The following is an 18,863-nucleotide window of genomic DNA, read 5'->3' as shown; positions in this document are numbered from 1 at the left end:
TGGTTGAAAAATGTCAACACATTCGAAGGAATGTGTGAATGAATACTTTTGCAAGGCAGTCAAGGTGTTTCAAACACTGTTGCACCATAAAGAGCCATTTGATGCCCGTGATCTTTTCACTGTGTTTAAATAAGCAAAATCCACATTTGCACTGTCTTAGATATGTCTATATGAAACCAAAACCTTTTAGATGGATGTCTTTCAGATATGCACGTAAACACCCGCTTTGTGGCACTTTCTGCAAGAGTTCAGTTTCTTTGCAAGACTAGTTGTAAAACACTGTTTCAATCATATCTGGGACCAATTCTTTGGAGAATTGACTTGCAATGTTAACCAAAACACCCTTTTTTCTCATCTTGTGCAAATATGGTACATGAAACCCAGATGTGGGGGTGTATTCAAAATCACTAAAGGTCCCCAGGTAATTCTAGTCTAGTGTAAATGGGGCATGTCACTGAAAGGCTTAGTCATCATGTCTTTTCTATGGAAATATTGCAGGCGGTGGGGGTGCACATGTGCATGTTTGCTTATTTATGCAGTATATTTTCAATCTGTCATTCCCTTAGCCGGCTGGGAGAGAGTACAAGGTGGTGAAAGGGACAGAACAGGAGAGTAAGAGACCCGTTGAGCAGAACTCCGGCTTAAGGCCCCAGCTTGTGAGATCTTAACGACTGCCATGAGCAAAACTAATTACCCATGATCCACATTCCAATCAGCACCCTCCTCACTAAAGTTCTGCAAGAATCTCTCTTCTTACCTCCCAACTTTATCATACACCATTCACTCCCTTAAGTCTGTTACACGTGGAGCTGGATGAATAGTAGACTGCACATGGTAACTGGCAAAAAGTGGCCTTCAACTGCTTAAACAATGTCTTTCCTCGGTCTGAGCAGCACCTTGCACCAACTGTGCAAATTGTGAGCTCGAATGTGACACCTTGGTTCAGTTGGAGAATTCGGGGTTGAATGCACATTTGGCCAAACCGCAACGGAAGAGTGTGTGAGCATGGGGAATAGAATGGAGCACGCCTGTTAGACCACAACAGGACATCAGAAATTTGTTCAGTAACAGTTAAATGTACAAGAGTTTAACCACACCTCTCTTTTTTTGTGTGTGTGAGCGTGAGCGACGTGTGTAAGAGGGAAAGAAAAGGGTGAATGAAGACACTGGAGGGGCCTTGTCAAATACATGCCCTATGTAGCCATAGAGCTAAATTAAAGTTGACCCCCACACATGCACACTTATAAATAGCAGAAATAGCATGAAGCTGTTTATCTCAATCTCAGATCAGATTTTGTGCTCAGTCTGAATGTCTAACATAGCAACAGAAAAACAGGGGCTACTTGATAAGCTGTATTCAATTTTGGTACTTCCTCTAAATAGGTGACGCCAGCCTGCGTGCAGCTCCGGTTTGCAAAGTAGCATAAAAGGAGTAGGAGGAGGAGGATAGAAATGAACTCTGGATATCATGTCTTCAGCTGATGTAGGGATTCAGTCTATGTCGAATGCTACCACCCTCAAATCAGCTGCAGAATAGAGAGATTTGAGTCACAGTTCTTGCTTCATTAGTGTAATTGGTCGGTGATTTTACTTTTGAAGTGCTTAAGGACTGGCCTCTGCCACTCATGATTACAGTCATCCAGCATATAATTGACTGGACTGCAGCCATCTCTACAGGGTGGGAACACACAGATGTCTGATTAACTGGCACCGTGATGAAATCCATGTCTTCTTGACCAAAGTGTGTATTAACGTCTCTCTATAGTGTGGCGTCTATTTTACTCATCTGTAGAGAAACACTGATGTACTTCCTGCTGGGTTATTTACCAAAGTATATGTGTATGTGTTGCGTGGTGTGCTTTGTGTGTGAGTGAGGTCTCATTCATCCATCTCCACATGCACCCACTCAGTCTCATAAAGGGCCCGCCATGAGAATGAGAAAGCGGCAGTGCTGAAGAGGCAGCTGCCTCTTTACAAGTGTGAGAAAGACATTGGGGCTAAGAGGGGTCCGACACAAAAACACATGTGCAATCATATGCAAGGCCTGGAAGCACCCTTATGCCATGCTGGGCAACTTGTGCTTATAGGGCTTTGTAAATTTGTCACGTTCCAACCACAAATTTCAATTTATTTTATTCGATGTGTGTAGTATCTGTGAGATCCTTAGTAATTGGCCAAAATAAAGTCCCAGAAGTAACCTATTTAGTAAATAGAGACTACCTGTCTGTAATTTAATGTCAGCATGAAACCAGCTATTCCGTGAACAGACAGCATCACGAAGACTAAGGAACACAGCAGGTCAGAGATGACCTTGTGGAGAGTTTTGAAGCAGTTTTAGATTATAAATGTTCCAAGCTTTCAACATCTCACAGTGCAGTGTTCAATCCATCATCTGAAAATGAAAGGATTATGGCACAACTACTGTCCACGTCAACTGGCGAGCCAGATGAGAAAAGCATTATTCAGAGAAGGAGTCAAGAGACCTTTGTTACCCCTTGTGGAGCTGCAGAGATCCACACCTCAGGTGGAAGAATCTGTCAACAGGGCAAGTTTTTGTCACGCAGTCCTCACATATAGTCATTCTAAAGCGGAAAGACAAAAAGGATGTAAGACATCTTGTTTGTAGTTTTCCACAGGTCATGTGTGGAATACAGCTAAAGTGTAAAAAAAGGTGCACTTTTCAGATCAGAACTAAATAGTACTTTGTGACCTTCATAAAAACCACTTTGTGATGGAAAACTATCTTTGCACATCAGCCTGAACACTACATCACTGCTAAGGAAAACGATGGTGGCAAACTCATATTGTGGGAATGCTTTTATTCAGTAGGAACAGAAGAGTTTGCAAAAGTTATTAGAAGACGGATGGAGCTAAATACAGGGCAATCCTGCAAGAAAATCTTAGGGTGATGAGGATGTTCTCTTTCCAGCAAGACAACAGCGCTAAACATCAATGCAGGTGCTGCAAGAGAATACTTTAAATGAAAGCATATTTGTATGCTTGCCCGTTGGAAGCACAGATCTAAATCTAATCTGTGGCAAGACTCAAGATGCTCACAGATGCTCTCTATCCAATGCGACTAAACTTGAGCTATTCTGCTGTTAAGAATGGGCAATAATCTGTATATGTGCAAAGCTGGTCAAGAAATACAGCCAAAAACGTGCTGGTTTTACACTCTAGAGTCGACTCACTGGAGCTTATTATTAATGTATGCCATAATTTATAAACTTTTCATTGTTAAAGCATTTATGAATTGTACATTAAATCACAAGAAAATATGTTTTATCTTGTTGTGTAACATGACAAAATGTGGAAAGATTCAAGGGGAGTGAAAAATTTTACAAGATACTACATGTGCCATTTATAAGAAGGTCTCCAGATTTACACACAAGCCGAACTGCCTACAAAAAATATTATAAAACATACACAAAATGGCACACAAATTTAATGTTAACAAAAGCTTAAACATGCTTATAAATCACACTTTTCAGCAGTGACACTCGCACCAAGAGCGACATGCTGTTTTTCTTGTTTTCTTGCCGGCCTCGTTTTCTCTCACCGCCAGCGGCCGTTTACTCTTCAAATTGTTCAAATTGAGCTTTTGAGACTTTTCATTTCCAAACAACAACAAAAAAAAACAAACCTCGCTCTCAAATTAAACAAAGATCAGCGAGGGAAATTGCCCAGGAAGACATCTGCGTCTCATTTTTCCCCCGGAGTATATGATTAGGAAATTCATTTATGTCTAACGTATAATTCCTGCCCGTCTTTCAAGTGGGAACGTCCACACTGCGCCCTGCGTTCTACCCCTTTGGAAGATCGAATGGGGAAGTAAGGGGAAAAACAGCCCACGGTACGAAGTTAGAAACAAAGACTCTGTTGCCTGGCAGTGTTCTCTACGCTCAGACTTTTTTAATGATGTTGGTAGGATTTCACCCCACCATTTTTCTTGTGTAGGAGAAAGTGGCTCTTAAGCAGCAACAGAGTAGTTTTTTTGTGCGGAACGATGGCTTAGTTCTGCTTTATTTTGATTTATTTATTGACCTCATTCTTCTGTGGTCTTGTGACCCATAATTAGATGTTTTTACTAGGTTAATTCGTTGTGACTGAGACATAAAGTCTTTGTTGACAGTGACTGAGGTAAAGGGTGTGTTCATCATATGACTTCCTAACAAATGACTGTTACTGTTGTGATAATCTGTTTGACTGTGGGTCTGTGGGTGCACTTTTCTATGAGTCCCTGTCTACTATAAGTGTCCCAATAAAATTCTTTCCATAGGGTTGGGGAAAGGAGACAGAAACACCTAAAAGTGACTAAAGGGAGAAAATGAATTCATGTATTCCCTAATTAGGCATATGACAGTCAGCAGGGGATAGAGTTTTGCTAAACTTTTCAAAAAAGGTTTAAAAAGACAACACCTCAATTATTTTTGTTAAATATCAGGTCAGAAAAGGAGCATTTTTAATGTTTTTCCATGTGTGTTTTGTTCTGTCAGGAAATGGCTACGGGAACCACCGCAACTCTCCTGGCCTGCTAGTTTCCTCAGGTGGAATGAACAAGAACATGCAGGCAAAGTCCCCCCCACCCATGAACCTGGGCATGAACAACCGCAAACCCGACCTACGCGTGCTCATCCCCCCTGGGGCCAAGAACAACATGCCCTCCATTGTGAGTAATCTCTGCATCCTTCATTTGACATCCTTTCTCTCCTCATCTGCTTTCCCCATTGTATGTGATATGACCTGTATCTGGGTCTCTTATTGTTTATTTTCTTTTTCTTTCTCTCATTGCTGCTTTTATCTCTTCTTATCAGACTTGGGTTGATTGATTTATTGTTATGGGAACAGGGTTTCTGCAGAGAGCTAAAAAAAAAAGTCCTAAACAAGTTTTAAATCAGTTCAGGGCCTAAACTGTCTTAAATACATCCAGATTTTCTGAAAAAAAAAAAATCTTAAAATACCTTTAGAAATGTGTAAAATTTCTATGTATGCTTGTGTTTTTATTGACTCTTCCATTGGTTTTTGTATTTTTCTTGTTTTTATTTATCTTTTTTATTTTTTTTGCTTTTTGGCAGAAAATTACTGCTGTCGGTTTAGTTTGTTGAATTTGCTTTTAGTAAGTAAATAATTAATTTAACTTGTTTTTCATATGTCTTAATTTTAAATGAGTCTCTAAAGGAATCTACCTCCTAAAGTTTGCAGAAATCCTGTTCAAAACAATATCTTTACCTTTTTGACAAATCTTTTCAAAAACTTGTCTTGGCCCAAGACTGATATTTTGTCAGATACCCACCGTAGATTCCGCTGTGTCTCTGCGCGCTGGCACTTAAACTGTGTGATCTGGCAGTTTCGCCTCATCTCTTTTCAATCTGTTTTTAGTTTTAGTTAGTACAGGTTCAATAGGTTTTACGTATATGCTTTTTTCCCCAATTAGTTTTGGTTTCGTTGGTTCAGTCCTCAATTAGTTACATCCCTATGAGCTCCCTTAATGTGCTCAATCATGTGCACTAATTTGAATGTATTACCCTCCCCTTTCAATGCCATCAGTCTGAGGATGTTGACCTGCTGTTGGTAAGTCAGATTGCCACTCAAATTTAGAAAACGAGACAACCTCAAAGTAGTCAACACCGTTTTTTATTATAATAAACCACCTCTGTAGTTCAAGTGAGCACATTGTGCCTTAGTATACCAACAGCTGTACCTTTTATTGTGGGATATGTTTTTCTTTTCTCTGTTTAAGAAGAGCAACTCCTAACTTATAATGGCCAACTTTTTCCCCCTATTTCTGCTGATGACATATTGTGAGGGTGCATAGTGCCATCCAGTGGTGCGTCTAAGTAAAAACAACCCAACCACTTTACTGCCACAAGCCCAGCTGTATCTCCTCCTCCCTTCACTCTTCATGTGTTTCTTTTACCAGCTTCCAGAGGGTTAAAAACAACTTCCATACAGATTTTAAACCTCTAAATGTCCACACAAAAAACACCAGACACTTCCTTTTTTCATCAAACCTCTGTTGTTTTCTGCCTCTCCCTCCATGAAAGGCTTTCCCTTGCAGTTGGCACCATACGTTGCTATGGAAACCCATTGTGTTACTATAGCGACAGCAGCCCCTTGTAAAATAAAAAAAGAGAGGTAAATGATGGGGTTGGCAGAGTTCAACCGAGCCTCTTGTCAAATGATTAATTTCCCCTGAAGTTGGTACCACATCTGATCTCTCAGCGTCTGCTGGCATAGAGAAAGAAATTACACATGATAAAATGTTGGCTACTTTTTTTTTCTTTGTTTCCCACAGAAGTTTAGTTCATGTTCTCAAGCTTCTCTTGTGTCTTGTTTCTTTTTCCCTTTCTGTCACAGAACCAGAGAATTAACAACTCGCAGTCTGCTCAGTCGCTGGCCACTCCTGTGGTTTCAGTAGCAACTCCCACTTTACCAGGACAAGGCATGGGCGGCTACCCATCTGCCATCTCTACCTCTTATGGTACCGGTAAGTACTTCAGTGTGTTCCCTCTCCTCTTTTGTTTTTTTTCAGTAACACTATCTAATGTTTATTTTACATTATTAATATTACTTAAGTTACTTTACACTTTAGTTAAATGACTCAAATTTAACCACAGAAACTTTATCATACATATATAAATCTCCTGAGAATGAACAACTCAGGAGTGTATATATGTATATACTGTATGTATGAGGTGTAATTTCTGTCCAGGGTTTAATTCAGGTGAATCTGGTGCTGAATCGGGTACAGTCGTACCATGATAATTAACGCAAGGCGGCGTGGGCATGTGTCAACTGCTGGAAAATCAAATCAGCATCTCTAAAACAGTTCTCAACAGATTGAAGCACGAAATCTTGGTAGATAGTTGCATTGACTTTGAACTCAATAAAACTCACTGAACCAAAAGCAGCATTTGACATCTCTATAAATCATTATTACTCGTGGAAACTTCCCCTTTGACCTCTAACATGTAGCAGTATGTGTCTCTTCACTTTTCATTCAGACTGCATTGCTGTGATTTTCCAAATAAAATAAAGAATTTTCTTGCATCTGAAAAGATTAACACTGAGCAACAGTCCAGCACTTCTTCTCTTTAGTAAAATGATTCTGACGACTTTGCTGTTGCCCATGTAATAGATACACCTGTGTCCACACTTTGTTAATCTCCCCCAAATTTGAAAGGACATTTCTTTAACACTGTTGGTCCAGTATGCTGCTTGTGTGCCTTTTTCTGGCCATATTCCTTCTATTGTATGTCCTCTTCATATGCCTGGATACAGCACTATTTGAACAGCCAGCTTCATCAGTAATGACCGTTTATAGTTTACCTTCCATGTGGATGGCATAAGTGCCTGTTGTACAATTGTCAGTCAGTAAGATTATGCAGACATAACCTTTTAAAATAAAAAGGCATTTTTTTTGTTCCATCCATCCATTTTCTAACTCCCTGGTCCCTAGTGGGGATGGGAGGGCTGCTGGTGCTTATCTCCAGCTAACGTTCCTGGTGAGAGGCAGGGTTCACCCTGGACAGATTGCCAGTCTGTTGCAGGGCAACACAGGACAAACAACCATGCACACATACACTCACACCTAGGGAGAATTTAGAGAGAGACCAATTTACCTAATAGTCATGTTTTTGGACTGTGGGAGGAAGCCGGAGTACCCGGAGAGAACCCACGCATTCACAAGGAGAACATGCAAACTGCATGCAGAAAGACCCCGGGCTGGGAATCGAACCCAGGACCTTCTTGCTGCAAAGCAACAGTGCTACCAACTGTGCCACTGTGTTCATTTTATGTAATATTATCATTTTCTGGGAAGCAAGTTTTCATAAGTTATGAGACACATTTATCAATATAACCAGAAATAATATTCTGAAATGTACCTATGTGCTTAATGTGCATGTGTATATGACATTTGATTCCTATTTTTAGAATTGCATAATAATAAAATATTTTACATTTTCAGAATTAAATTATACTTTGAAGCTCTCCAAATGTTCAGTTGTAATATAACTTTTGAACAGCAGAGGGTGCTATAGCACTACTAATCGTCAGGGAATAGGATTCACACTTTCTACCGGAGCTGCTCACTTTTTGCAACTTTAAATGTTTGTAGTTTTCATCCTACTCTTTCTTTTCTCCCTCGTATGTTTGTGTACAGAGTATTCCCTGAACAGTGCAGACCTGTCCTCGTTGTCTGGCTTCAACAGTGGCAGCTCCCTGCACCTCGGCTCCATGAGTGGCTGGCAGCAACAACATCTTCAGAACATGCAGCATTCAGCCCTCAGCCAGCTCGGGTGAGTGCAGGAAACTTACTGTTAAGGTGTTTGTGTTTTTGGGAAAATGCATGATAACTCATAGACAATTAACAGAGATTTTTGTTTGAGTTGCCACGCTAAGACTTCTTCACTGTTCTACGTCTTCACTTGTTAGGTCAAACAATAAGTGACACCTCACTGTTTTCACATGTGTGCGCGCGGGAGTGCTGACTGCATGCTTGTGTGTACAGACTTGACTTTACAATCACCTTGTCTCTTGCTCTGTAACTCTGTAACCCCTTTGCCTTTCCTTTTTCCTTCCAACAGAAATTGCTCTAGCTCTCACTTATGTCAGGGTTCAAATCTATCCCTGCCCTCTGCTCAAAGCCTGCACATCAAGTCCGAACCTGTTTCTCCTCCTAGAGATCGCACCAGCAGCACACCAGGGGGCTACGGCGGCGGGGTGCCATCCAGTCAGAACCCCCAGTCCCGCCAGGACTCGGGACGCTCCCCCGTCGATAGCCTGAGCAGTTGTAGCAGTTCCCACGAGGGCAGTGACCGCGACGAGCACAGGAATGAGTTCCACTCGCCCCTAGGACTGGCCCGGGCTGCCCTGGATGAGCGAGAGAGCCCCTCCATCAAACGGGTGCGGTTGTCAGAGGGATGGGCGACATGATAGCTCTGCCGACACCCCTGGCTGTGCCCCAAGTTGCCCGGAGACCCTGACAATGCAGCATTTCGATGCCCCCGAAGTCAGCTCCCATTTCCTTGTCACGCACCACCCGACCCCACAGCCTCTCTCCTTTTATCTCTTTAAAGATGAAGGAAAGAAAAGGGACAACCCTTTACAAAAAATGTTTTGTAATTTCTTTCTCTTTTTAATTATTATTATTTACTTATTTTTGTTGAATGTGTGCGTGCGTGTGTGTGTGCTTTACTTATTGACATTATATAAACCAGTGAGGGTGTTGTAATGGGATTTTGGGGGGGCGGGTGTTGGTTTGGATGGGGGATTTATGCTGGGGAACTATGCATAAAATGTATTGTGTGTGGATAAAAAAATCACATGCATATATCTCTACACGTATTTATGTGTATCAGCATATAAAAAGAAGTAGTCAGGTACTCCGTCTCATAAAACAACGTACTTACAATTTGCCTCAGTGATGTATCATTAACTAGAAACAAAAAATGAATAATAAAAAAAAGATTAACATGAGAGTGAGTGTGTCCAGAGGGGAGGGAAAAAAACACCTTGCACTTGAGTTGGACAAAAAGTACATTTGTACAGTATCAGTTTCATTGCTTATACTCCTTCTCCGCAGTCCTCCCTTGCAAAAATGTGTTAACATTAGATGATGTCATGTTGCAGGTTCAACGTATTTATGTAAATAGTGGATTAACAGGTGGGGGGAGGGGTGTTGCAGGCAAGGGGTTAAAAAGTTGCCAGACATTTCAAGATTTATGAACTCAATAAATGAAAAAGCTATTATGCAACATTTGGAGGATTGTACAGGTAAACATGCAGGAACCCAATGCTAGGTGTTGATTTTTTTTTTTTTTTTTTTTTTGGGACTCTGGTTAGAGGACGGAGTGAGGACCACCCTTTGATCTAAGAGCTGCATTGGTGTAATCATGAAAACTCGGGTTCTAGTATTAACTTCTCAGTATTGATGAACAAAAAAAAAAAAAAAAAAGACGAAAAAAATGACAAAAAAACAACAATTGTACGATACACTTGCTTATATTTTCATATGAAAGGAATACAATGCAAAGCATTTTGTGGCTTTTTGTAGTTTCTATAAGCCAGAATGTGTTTTTGATAGCTTTGCTAATGAAAGAGGGATAGTTCACCCAGAGAAAGAGAGAGGGTTGGGGGGATGATTGGGCTTTCACGCCCTAAGCCATGAAAAACAGATTGAGATCCAATGCTTTGCTGAACTGTTTTATCTTTGTAGAGGTTTGTTTTTAAACGTGTATTTCTAATTATTATATATAATAATGGTAATATTAAGAATCTTTAAAAAAAATCTGTGAAATTAACATGCTTGTGTATAGCTTTCTAATATATGAATATATATAATGATTTTTTTTTTGTTTCTTAGTGAAGTTTCTATGTGCAGTTGCACATGTTGTCTGGTTTTTGTTTCATTTGAACTCTGAACAGTGCTGTTGAAGGGGTTTGTATTTAGACTAACTTTAGAAACCAGCTGGATTTGTGCAACACAGAGGAGATGGGGCCTGAATGCTGAATGGTGAAAAAAAAAAATCACAAAAACAGTGTGCTTGTGGAAAATGTCAGAAGACTGAAACTGGAGATGAATAGAAATAAAAGGCTCGATGTATTCTGCTCATCTCACACAAAAATACATATGATGGGAAACTGGTTGCGTTTGTATAAATTTAGATGAATCATAGGGATTTAAAAATGATCTAATTTAATCCCAATAATCTCATAAAGCAGTGTTTTGACATTATATTGAAATCTCAGGTCTTCTCCAATCGTGTGTTCTAGATGTTTGACAAAGCTCACCCGAACTGGACTGTTTCCTTTCGAATCATATTTACCTAATGTAACTTTGCAAATGCATCATGATGAATTCCCATTGATTATCATTATCATTTATCAACCTCAGCTGATTCTTCTCCTTGCGGTCTCCGCTCATGTTCCAGTCTTCAAAATGCATTTCCACTTGAGGCCATTGACAGTTCAGCAAAAAGGAAGAAACTGATCATGCTGGTATGGGAAAAGCACAATTTGTTAATTTTAGATAAATAGTTGTTTTGGATTTTCTTTTTCTTCTTTTGATTTTAAACAATGAAACTAGCCACATATCTCTCTCTGCCTCCCACTCCCGTATCTGCTGTCACTTAAGTGTTATACTATTTCTGTGTGCATATTTCATGCAGGTTCACAATGTTGTTACTGTATACAGTCTGTGTAGTCAAATGGGGCAGAGCCTCTGTAACGGTGTTCTTTCTTTTATTTTTTAAAACTTCAATACAAAAAAAAACAAACAAAAAAAATACAGTTGGAAAAATAAATAAATATGATGTTTCAGGCAGCATAAAGTGTGGAGAAACCAAAGCCAGTGGCATTTCTGTATTGTAAAATCAACTTTTATTTTCACATCCATTTTCTTTTTTGCAAGCATTGAAAAAAAGATAATAAAAGAATTTGCTCAAATGTACAATTGTTTTTTTCACATTTCAATCATAGTTAGTTGGGTGTAGCTTCAGGTTTTTTTGCTTTTTGGGGGTTTTTTTTGTTAATCTGCTTGAACAGTTTCTCTGTTTGATCGCTCTTCTTTTCTTTCCTCTCCCTGTGTATTGCATTGCAAAAGGTTCATATTAGCAAAACAAAAATTGGGTTTTTGCTCAGAATCAAGAAATTCATCCAGACCTGTCACTACTCCCTGCTCTAGTTTTAATAATTTTTACCAAAGACGGAGAAAATTTGTAGTGTTGCCTTTTTATTTGAACACGTCTGGTGTAAGTGTCGGTACCTCAAAATTGACCTAAGCAGTACCTCAGCTGATTTTTGATAAAGTAACCTGCAGTGCAAAGGGGAGACCATACACCTGTACAGCCATGTGTATTAACTTACAAATGCTAAATGTCCTGGCATTTACACAGGACTCTTTGTTGCTCCACTGTGTTTGTGGTTTATTTAAGTTGTGCTCAAAACGTAAAAAAAAATGAAAAAAAAAGATTTTTTTAAAGTGTAATATGGTATAAAAAATAAAAATAAAAAATACTTCAAAGTCAGTCTTTAGTATCAATGTAGCTTGTATAAACCTGAAAAAAATGGGAGAAAGTTGGGAAGTAATGTTTTTTGTTTTGGTTTTTTTGTTTTTTTTCTGGAACGCAAGAGAGCGGCTTTCAGCGGCATAAGCTGGCCTTTGTCGCCACCTGAGACTAAGATGGTTTTAAATTAAATCACATCTCTGTAACTCAAGGGACTTGTTTCAGCTGTATGTAGTAAAATAAAAAATAAAAAAAACGTGTGGGGATGGAGTCCAAGTCTCCTCTGCTTGAGGGAAAGGCTATTTGTATTTTGCAGAGATTTCAGTAAAGTTACTGGCTTTCCTAGTTATCCTGATGTGACTCAGTGTGATTTTATTGTGTTGGATTTGTTTCTATACATGCTTGTCTAAGCAGTTATTCGTCCCATTTAGAACAACACATCAATAAGACAGTATTCTCTGGGATTTTCTGAATAACAATGTCAACTGCTTAACACTCAACAACGGAAAGAGAGACTGCATTTCTTTTTATTTAAACATACATTAAACAATTTAATGAAAAACTTATATTTTTTTTTCTCACACTTATAATTACAGTGGTTATATATTTTATTAGTGAAAAAGGTCTCTGGCAAATCAAAGAACAGACACGTGTTCTCCATCAGGTAGAAGAAACAGTACATGGAAAAAAGCAAACACAGTTTGTGTTGCTCAAACTGTTGCTCAAACCATGATTGGCTCATTGGATTCTAAATAAAAATAATGAAAATATTAAAGCATAAAAGATAACCGATTATACAGGGAAAATATATGTCATCTCGATATTTGTTCCCATTGTTTTTTGCTCATTCAAATGATCAACACATAGCTGAAAATAAAGCAATCAATGAGGTTAGCTCATATGGGTTCTTATTGTGGATATCTATAATTTTCACATCACTGTATTTCTCATTTGTGAGCTTAAAATAGAACAGGCATAATCCGGAGATTTGCTTAATAATAATGTGATAATGTTACAAAGAAGTCCTTCAAGAAATAAAGTTTAAAAAAGAAAACCAAATGAAAACACGATGCACTTGAGCCTTCAGCTCTCATTTTCTCTCAATTCCCTAAAATCTAGAATATAATAAATTTTAGGTTAACCTTTGTCATAAGGATGGTTAATATTAAATAGTGGTAAAACGCAAAATCCACACTTTATTTCAATATTCACAATTAGTTTCATTACCACATGGAAACTCACAGAAGCTGGTAGAGCTCATTCGATCTTCAATATAGTCAGAAAACAGTATAGGTTAAAAAAATTCCAATATTCACTTATACGTTTCTCCTATTTTTTTTTTTTTTTTACTTTTTTGACTTGTACAAATTAAGTAAATTCACAGGTTTCGCTGCGCTACGGCTTTATTGTGAAAAATCTGCCATTTTTGACGTCATTGGATGGCGCTTTTTGAGCTTACATTATAATAGGCCTAATAAAGAGAACTGTTCAAAACTGCTGTGATGACGATGAAAGAACGCACTAAAAAGACAACAAAAGACTTAATAAATCAACTAAAAAAATCATCAAAGTAGGGCCGTGTTAAGTCGATAGTCATCTTTTCGTAATAGATAAATAAAAAAATTAAGGGCCTAGCTGAAAAATAGCTTCATTATGAAAAACCTGCAACGTTGACGTCACTTCATGGCGTATTTGTGATCTTACAATACATTTGGGCCAATCAGGACAACTGATTAGATTGATGGGATGACCGTACAGCTACGTCAGTGACAAAAAAGGGAAACATGAAATATTAGAAATAAAGACATAAAACAGAACAAAGATATCTTAGACCCTGTCTCTATTTGTTCATCCCTCCATAAACAAGGGTTGAACAAATTCCGTCTACAAGGAAATACGACACTTGCTTTGAACATTATCTAAGTCTTTTTTCATTCCTTGCATATAAAGACAAAACGCAAAGTACAAAATCTATCAGTTTCTATTCATCCTATTTCATGTCAAGTAAACTAATAAATTGCAATTCATTGGAATTATCTCAGTTGTGTTATTAAATGCTCAGTAGAGCGCATAAACAGATTCATTTTCTCATGAATCTGTTTTTTTTAAAGGTAAAGATAATAATACATAGCGCTATAGCGCTATGTATTATTATCTTTACAGTATACTTCGTGTGTTGATCGCTGGTGAATCCTTATCGGTTTCCATTGGTCACATTAAACCGCTGGAACGCTCTAAAAAATAACGTCGTGTCGCAATTTAGTTTGATTTTTCGAGTCTTTGCATAATAGTTCGAACTTCAAATCGAGCTACATAGTGCATGCAGCGCAGCAAAGATTTAGCTGGTGGCCTATTTGAGTTTCTATTAAACTGATGTAAGCAGCAAAAATGACAGACAGGAAAAAAAAAAAACATTCATTATTTATCTAAATAATCTAAACATGAACAAAAAGTAAGTCGCTAAAAATCCAATAAGCTAAATAGTACAATCACAACAAATATTACTGACAAAATGATTGCATTAATTAATTCCAAGTGCAGTTTTAATGGATAGTTTATTGTTCCACGTCATATTTGCATGTAAGTATGTAATGCAATGTAAAATAATCTCAACATTCTGAACAGCATTGAAATCCTCATGGTTATTCCAAATAATGATTTCTGAACTCTTCCTGAGTTAAAACATTAGTATTGTTCTTTCTAATTGAATATGAACGTTTTTCCTTCGCATTATTTGACGTCTGAAAGCAATGCATCTTTTTCGTTATTTTGACCATTTCTCATTTTCTGCAAATAAATACTAAATTTTTTGCTTGGAATTTCGGAGGCACGTTGTCAGTAGTTTATAGAATAAACGAACAATGTTCATTTTACTCAAACACATATAAAAAGTAAAATCGGATAAAACGATCATTTTAAGTGGTTTCATAATTTTTTAAGAAAAAAAATGCAGCTTTTATCAGAGCTGTATATAATTCGCTGCTGCAATTAACGAAATCGAGTCATTCGTGGACCGGGTGGATTCGATTGAGTAGATCAGAGTCTATCAAAGACGAGCACTGACGCAAAGGAAAAAATATCAATCGACTATTAAGAGATTACGAAAATTAAAAATTAACTGTTACAAAGAACAAGGCGCGCGCATCTACCAAAGTCCATCTCGATCCAAATCGCATTAATTTGCCCAGCCTTCCGCCTACTTGCTTCATTGGTAGAGCAGAGGGAACTTTTTAAAGCTAAAAATCATGAACTAATTGGGGCTAAGACGACGAATGCACGAATGCATTAAATATTTCTTCTTTTTCTATCAACAGTCAGGATTATTCAAGCTGCACGAGTCGTGGAAGCTGGTAAACCACTACTCTTCCTCCACAGAGCGCATTCTCCAAGTTTACCACTAGATGTCACCATTCACCATTTAGTAATTTTCATCGACGCCGACCCTGTTTAATCGTCATGGTCGTCATCTTCATCGTCCAGAGGCGTTGCATGTTCCCAAGAACTTAAAAAAAAAGAAAAAAAAAAACTTTATGGCGCTTCATACGGTAGACGTAAAAGCAAGACATGCTTAGAGAAGAAGGTGAGAGTGAAATATGAACAAGAGTCCCAGATAATTTGAAAGTCATTTGTAAGCATACTCTCCATTCTACTAATTAATAATAATAATAATAATAATAATAATAATAATAATAATAATAATAATAATAATAATAATAATAATAATAATAATAATAATAATAATGTGATTTTTGGAATTGCTCATGGACTGTTATCCTAAAGGTGTGTGTGGTTTTGTGGTGGTAGGAGTGAAGGTTATTCGTGTACATTATTTCCTCCCTCTCAGGTATTCTTCTCAAATATAGTCGTTGACTGTATTTGAGTAGTTAGACTATTTTACTACACCATTTATTTTAATGAAAAACAACATCCTGAGTCCTACGCTCTCCCCAGTGTCACAGATTACTCCGAAGGCTCATGTACTGAGACATTAAAAACCGCCTACAAATGTAAATGTGCGCACACGAACTATTCTCTTTTTCAATTATTATTTAAAAAGAAACACTAAATAGACGTCAAATTGTAGCGTCTGGTTTCTTTTTCTCAAACTCAGACGAGCATCTGTTAAAGCAGTGCGTCATTTTATCTTTTTTTTTTCAAATTCACTCTCTCATCTTTAAGGAATAATGACTCGGTTCGAACAATAGGTGTGTTAATAACTTTGCAACAAAATCGTTTTCGATGCGGATATTTGAATTTAGTTCCGTCTGCCTCTGTATGTCAGCACCTATTGCAGAGTTTGGAGGCTCACATCCTCATTTATTTCCTTTAAATGCAAGTTAGTGGTATCTTTTTAGATTTAGCGGGATAATAATGACTTGTTACAAAAAATAGTAAAGTTTTAATGACCTGAACTGCCTCTCATTATCAAGCCAATGCTAAACAACTGAATGAAATTGACATTGCTGCCTTTGTTCAGTTTTCTTAATTGAATATTTGTCACCATCATTACGCTTTTTTCTTCGACTTGTGTAGGCGATTCCAGAAAATTTGAAAGAAAAGAAAAAGTTGGGATTATTTTAGCTTTAAAACAACATATTCTCAATTTAAACTCCCATAAAGCGACATTCGAATCAGCTGCTCCTATAATATTTGAGAACAAGAAACAAGCTTTTATTTTTCTTTGCACATGTGGGGTTATCCAGATTCCTGTGGCTCTGGAGGTGTTTACGTGAGCCAGTCTGTCTGACCACTGGTGCTGAGCTTTTGAGCTTTTGAAGAGCAAGGTTCAGTGAGGAAGGGGAGTAACCTACAGGGGGACTGCTTCTGCCTATGGCAGCAAGAGGAAAAGTTTACACTCCATCCATCAAAAGCGGCCTATATCAAGTTGATCTACGGCGTCGCTAAAAGCAGACAAGTCAGAGCTACAGAAGCGTCGGATTTTTGTTAACTGGAGGTAAGTTGGAGCGTTTTGTAAATTTAGACAAGACTGGAAACATGCAAAATGGGATACGATTGGGACAAGGGGGGGAAAAACTAAAGAGGGAAGAACATAAATATAGAAAAGTAAAAAAAAAAAAAAACCCAAAAATAACAATTATACTAAATGTTAAGATCACACACAATTATTATTTTGGATCTTTTCTCTCATAGAATGCCGCACTTGGATTTGCGCGCTCTTCCCCTGGCGTCCGTGTGCGCGTGCATGGCAACGCTTTAGACAGCCCGAGCAATTGGATCGTAAATGTCAACGCTGCGTCACTGCTGTTTTTTTTTTTTACAGTCTGACCACGGGACTTTTTGTGGGTTATTAGTTTTTGCACAGAGTGTGCAGTTTTCTGCGTCTGTCTAAAGAAAAGGCAGAGCTACCTCTGCTCCCCTTCTATTGTTTATCCAGCCACCGGGAAGCTCTTTGTTCATGCATGCTGCATATGCATCGTCAATTTGCACGGAGACGCTTTTTTTAGATTGGAAGACCACACATCACTATTTGTACCATCTTTTTCAGGATAAATAACAAAAATAAGGTTAAAATTAAACTAATCGCCGCCACATTGCATAATATTGAATAGTCATATTCATGCAAAAGAGGTCAGCCATATATATATATATATATATATATATATATATATATATATATATATATATATATATATATATATATATATATACAATGCAAATCTAAGCACTGAATATGCATCAATATGAAAAACAATACGCACACCAGAGCCAACGGCGTCGAGGAATTAAGATAGAATAGTCGGCGCGGATGGTCTCATTACGCATGGGCGTTTTTTCCACGCAGCAGCAGCAGCAGTCTCCCGGTTCCACTTCTTCTTCTCTTCTTCATGCCTTCCTCTTTCCGTCCCGCTCGCTTTATATGCCTTCTTGTTGGAATAAAACAAACGCAGTGGTCGCTCTTTCAAAACGGCAGTCATTAAAAAACACACGCACGCTGTAGTGGGTGTACAAATTATCCTCCGACTGCGGCCGTGCTGCACTGGCAATGTAGTAAGGAGGGGGATTTGCATATTTTGATGGGCTAATTGCCTTGATGTATTTAAATATGGCTGCACGCAGCTGATATGCTCGTCTACGTCACTGAACGTGCCCTCGCAGTTTAACTAAAACGTGAATCCAGGCGGCGGATGCTAATGGATACGCCTGCAATTAGGCAAAGAAGAGGGGGGAGGGTGAAAATGAGACAATATTAGCTCTTTGTTTTGCTATTCATTATTAATTATTATTATTATTATTATTATTATTATTATTATTATTATTATTATTATTATTATTATTATTATTAACATGGGTATTTTCCAGGATAAAATGTGAAAATTCAACAAATTCTTTTTTGCAAGGAAGCTCGGGAGAAGTTGTATCAGAAATAAAAAATAAAAGTAAACAGGTTTTTCTATAAAGATAAACATCGACAGAAGGACAATCTATGGTACTGACCTCATTTGAACTTTTGTTGAGTGAACATTGCTTTTAAAATGTCTACTCTTTCCTCAAACTGTGTGTATGAGTGTGTGTCCAATTTCTGGACTCTGGCTATCCTTCCCATTAGGACACTTGCAGTAGTGTGACTTCTGGTACACTTCAGTCAAAGTGTGTCTCTCCCAAAAAAATTTTCTCTTCTTTTCTACTTTTGACTTTAGTCACAGACTTAGTTTTTTTTTGGTATTGCACGTTGCAAAATTATTCCCCCATATTTTGTCTGCAAAACCGCAATAAATGCGTTCCGTTTGTCAAAGCGTGTTAGAGTAGCGCCCGCAGCAAATTCATTACCACCCCGACTGCGAGGCTCAGATCGCAACCTGGTCAGAGGGGGGCGGGGGGGAGAGGAAAGGGGAG

The 18,863-nt window shown here is 38.1% G+C and overlaps 1 protein-coding gene and 1 long non-coding RNA gene across 8 annotated transcripts in view; one reads left to right on the top strand and one right to left on the bottom strand.

Moving 5' to 3' along the window:
- The window catches only part of mef2c (myocyte enhancer factor 2C), an 82,564-nt gene extending 71,152 nt beyond the window's left edge, over nt 1-11,412 (top strand). For all 7 annotated transcript variants that reach the window (XM_023343748.1, XM_023343747.1, XM_023343745.1 and 4 more), the window contains 4 exons: nt 4,497-4,669; nt 6,358-6,487; nt 8,165-8,300; nt 8,589-11,412. In XM_023343748.1, coding sequence (XP_023199516.1) covers nt 4,497-4,669; nt 6,358-6,487; nt 8,165-8,300; nt 8,589-8,937 — 788 coding nt within the window. In that variant the 3' untranslated portion in view covers nt 8,938-11,412. The remainder of the gene's footprint in view (nt 1-4,496; nt 4,670-6,357; nt 6,488-8,164; nt 8,301-8,588) is intronic.
- LOC111610307 lies at nt 9,811-18,075 on the bottom strand. The gene is made up of 2 exons (XR_002753581.1): nt 17,729-18,075; nt 9,811-15,510 (listed from the first exon to the last, which is right to left on the bottom strand). It is a non-coding gene; the product is annotated as an uncharacterized LOC111610307 (long non-coding RNA).
- Nucleotides 18,076-18,863: the final 788 nt, after the last annotated feature.

Source organism: Xiphophorus maculatus, chromosome 12, assembly GCF_002775205.1.
Source record: "Xiphophorus maculatus strain JP 163 A chromosome 12, X_maculatus-5.0-male, whole genome shotgun sequence".
NCBI classification, from domain to species: Eukaryota; Metazoa; Chordata; class Actinopteri; order Cyprinodontiformes; family Poeciliidae; genus Xiphophorus; species Xiphophorus maculatus.
The sequence above is the reverse complement of the archived record's forward strand: the minus strand, read 5'-3'. Positions and strand labels throughout refer to the sequence as shown.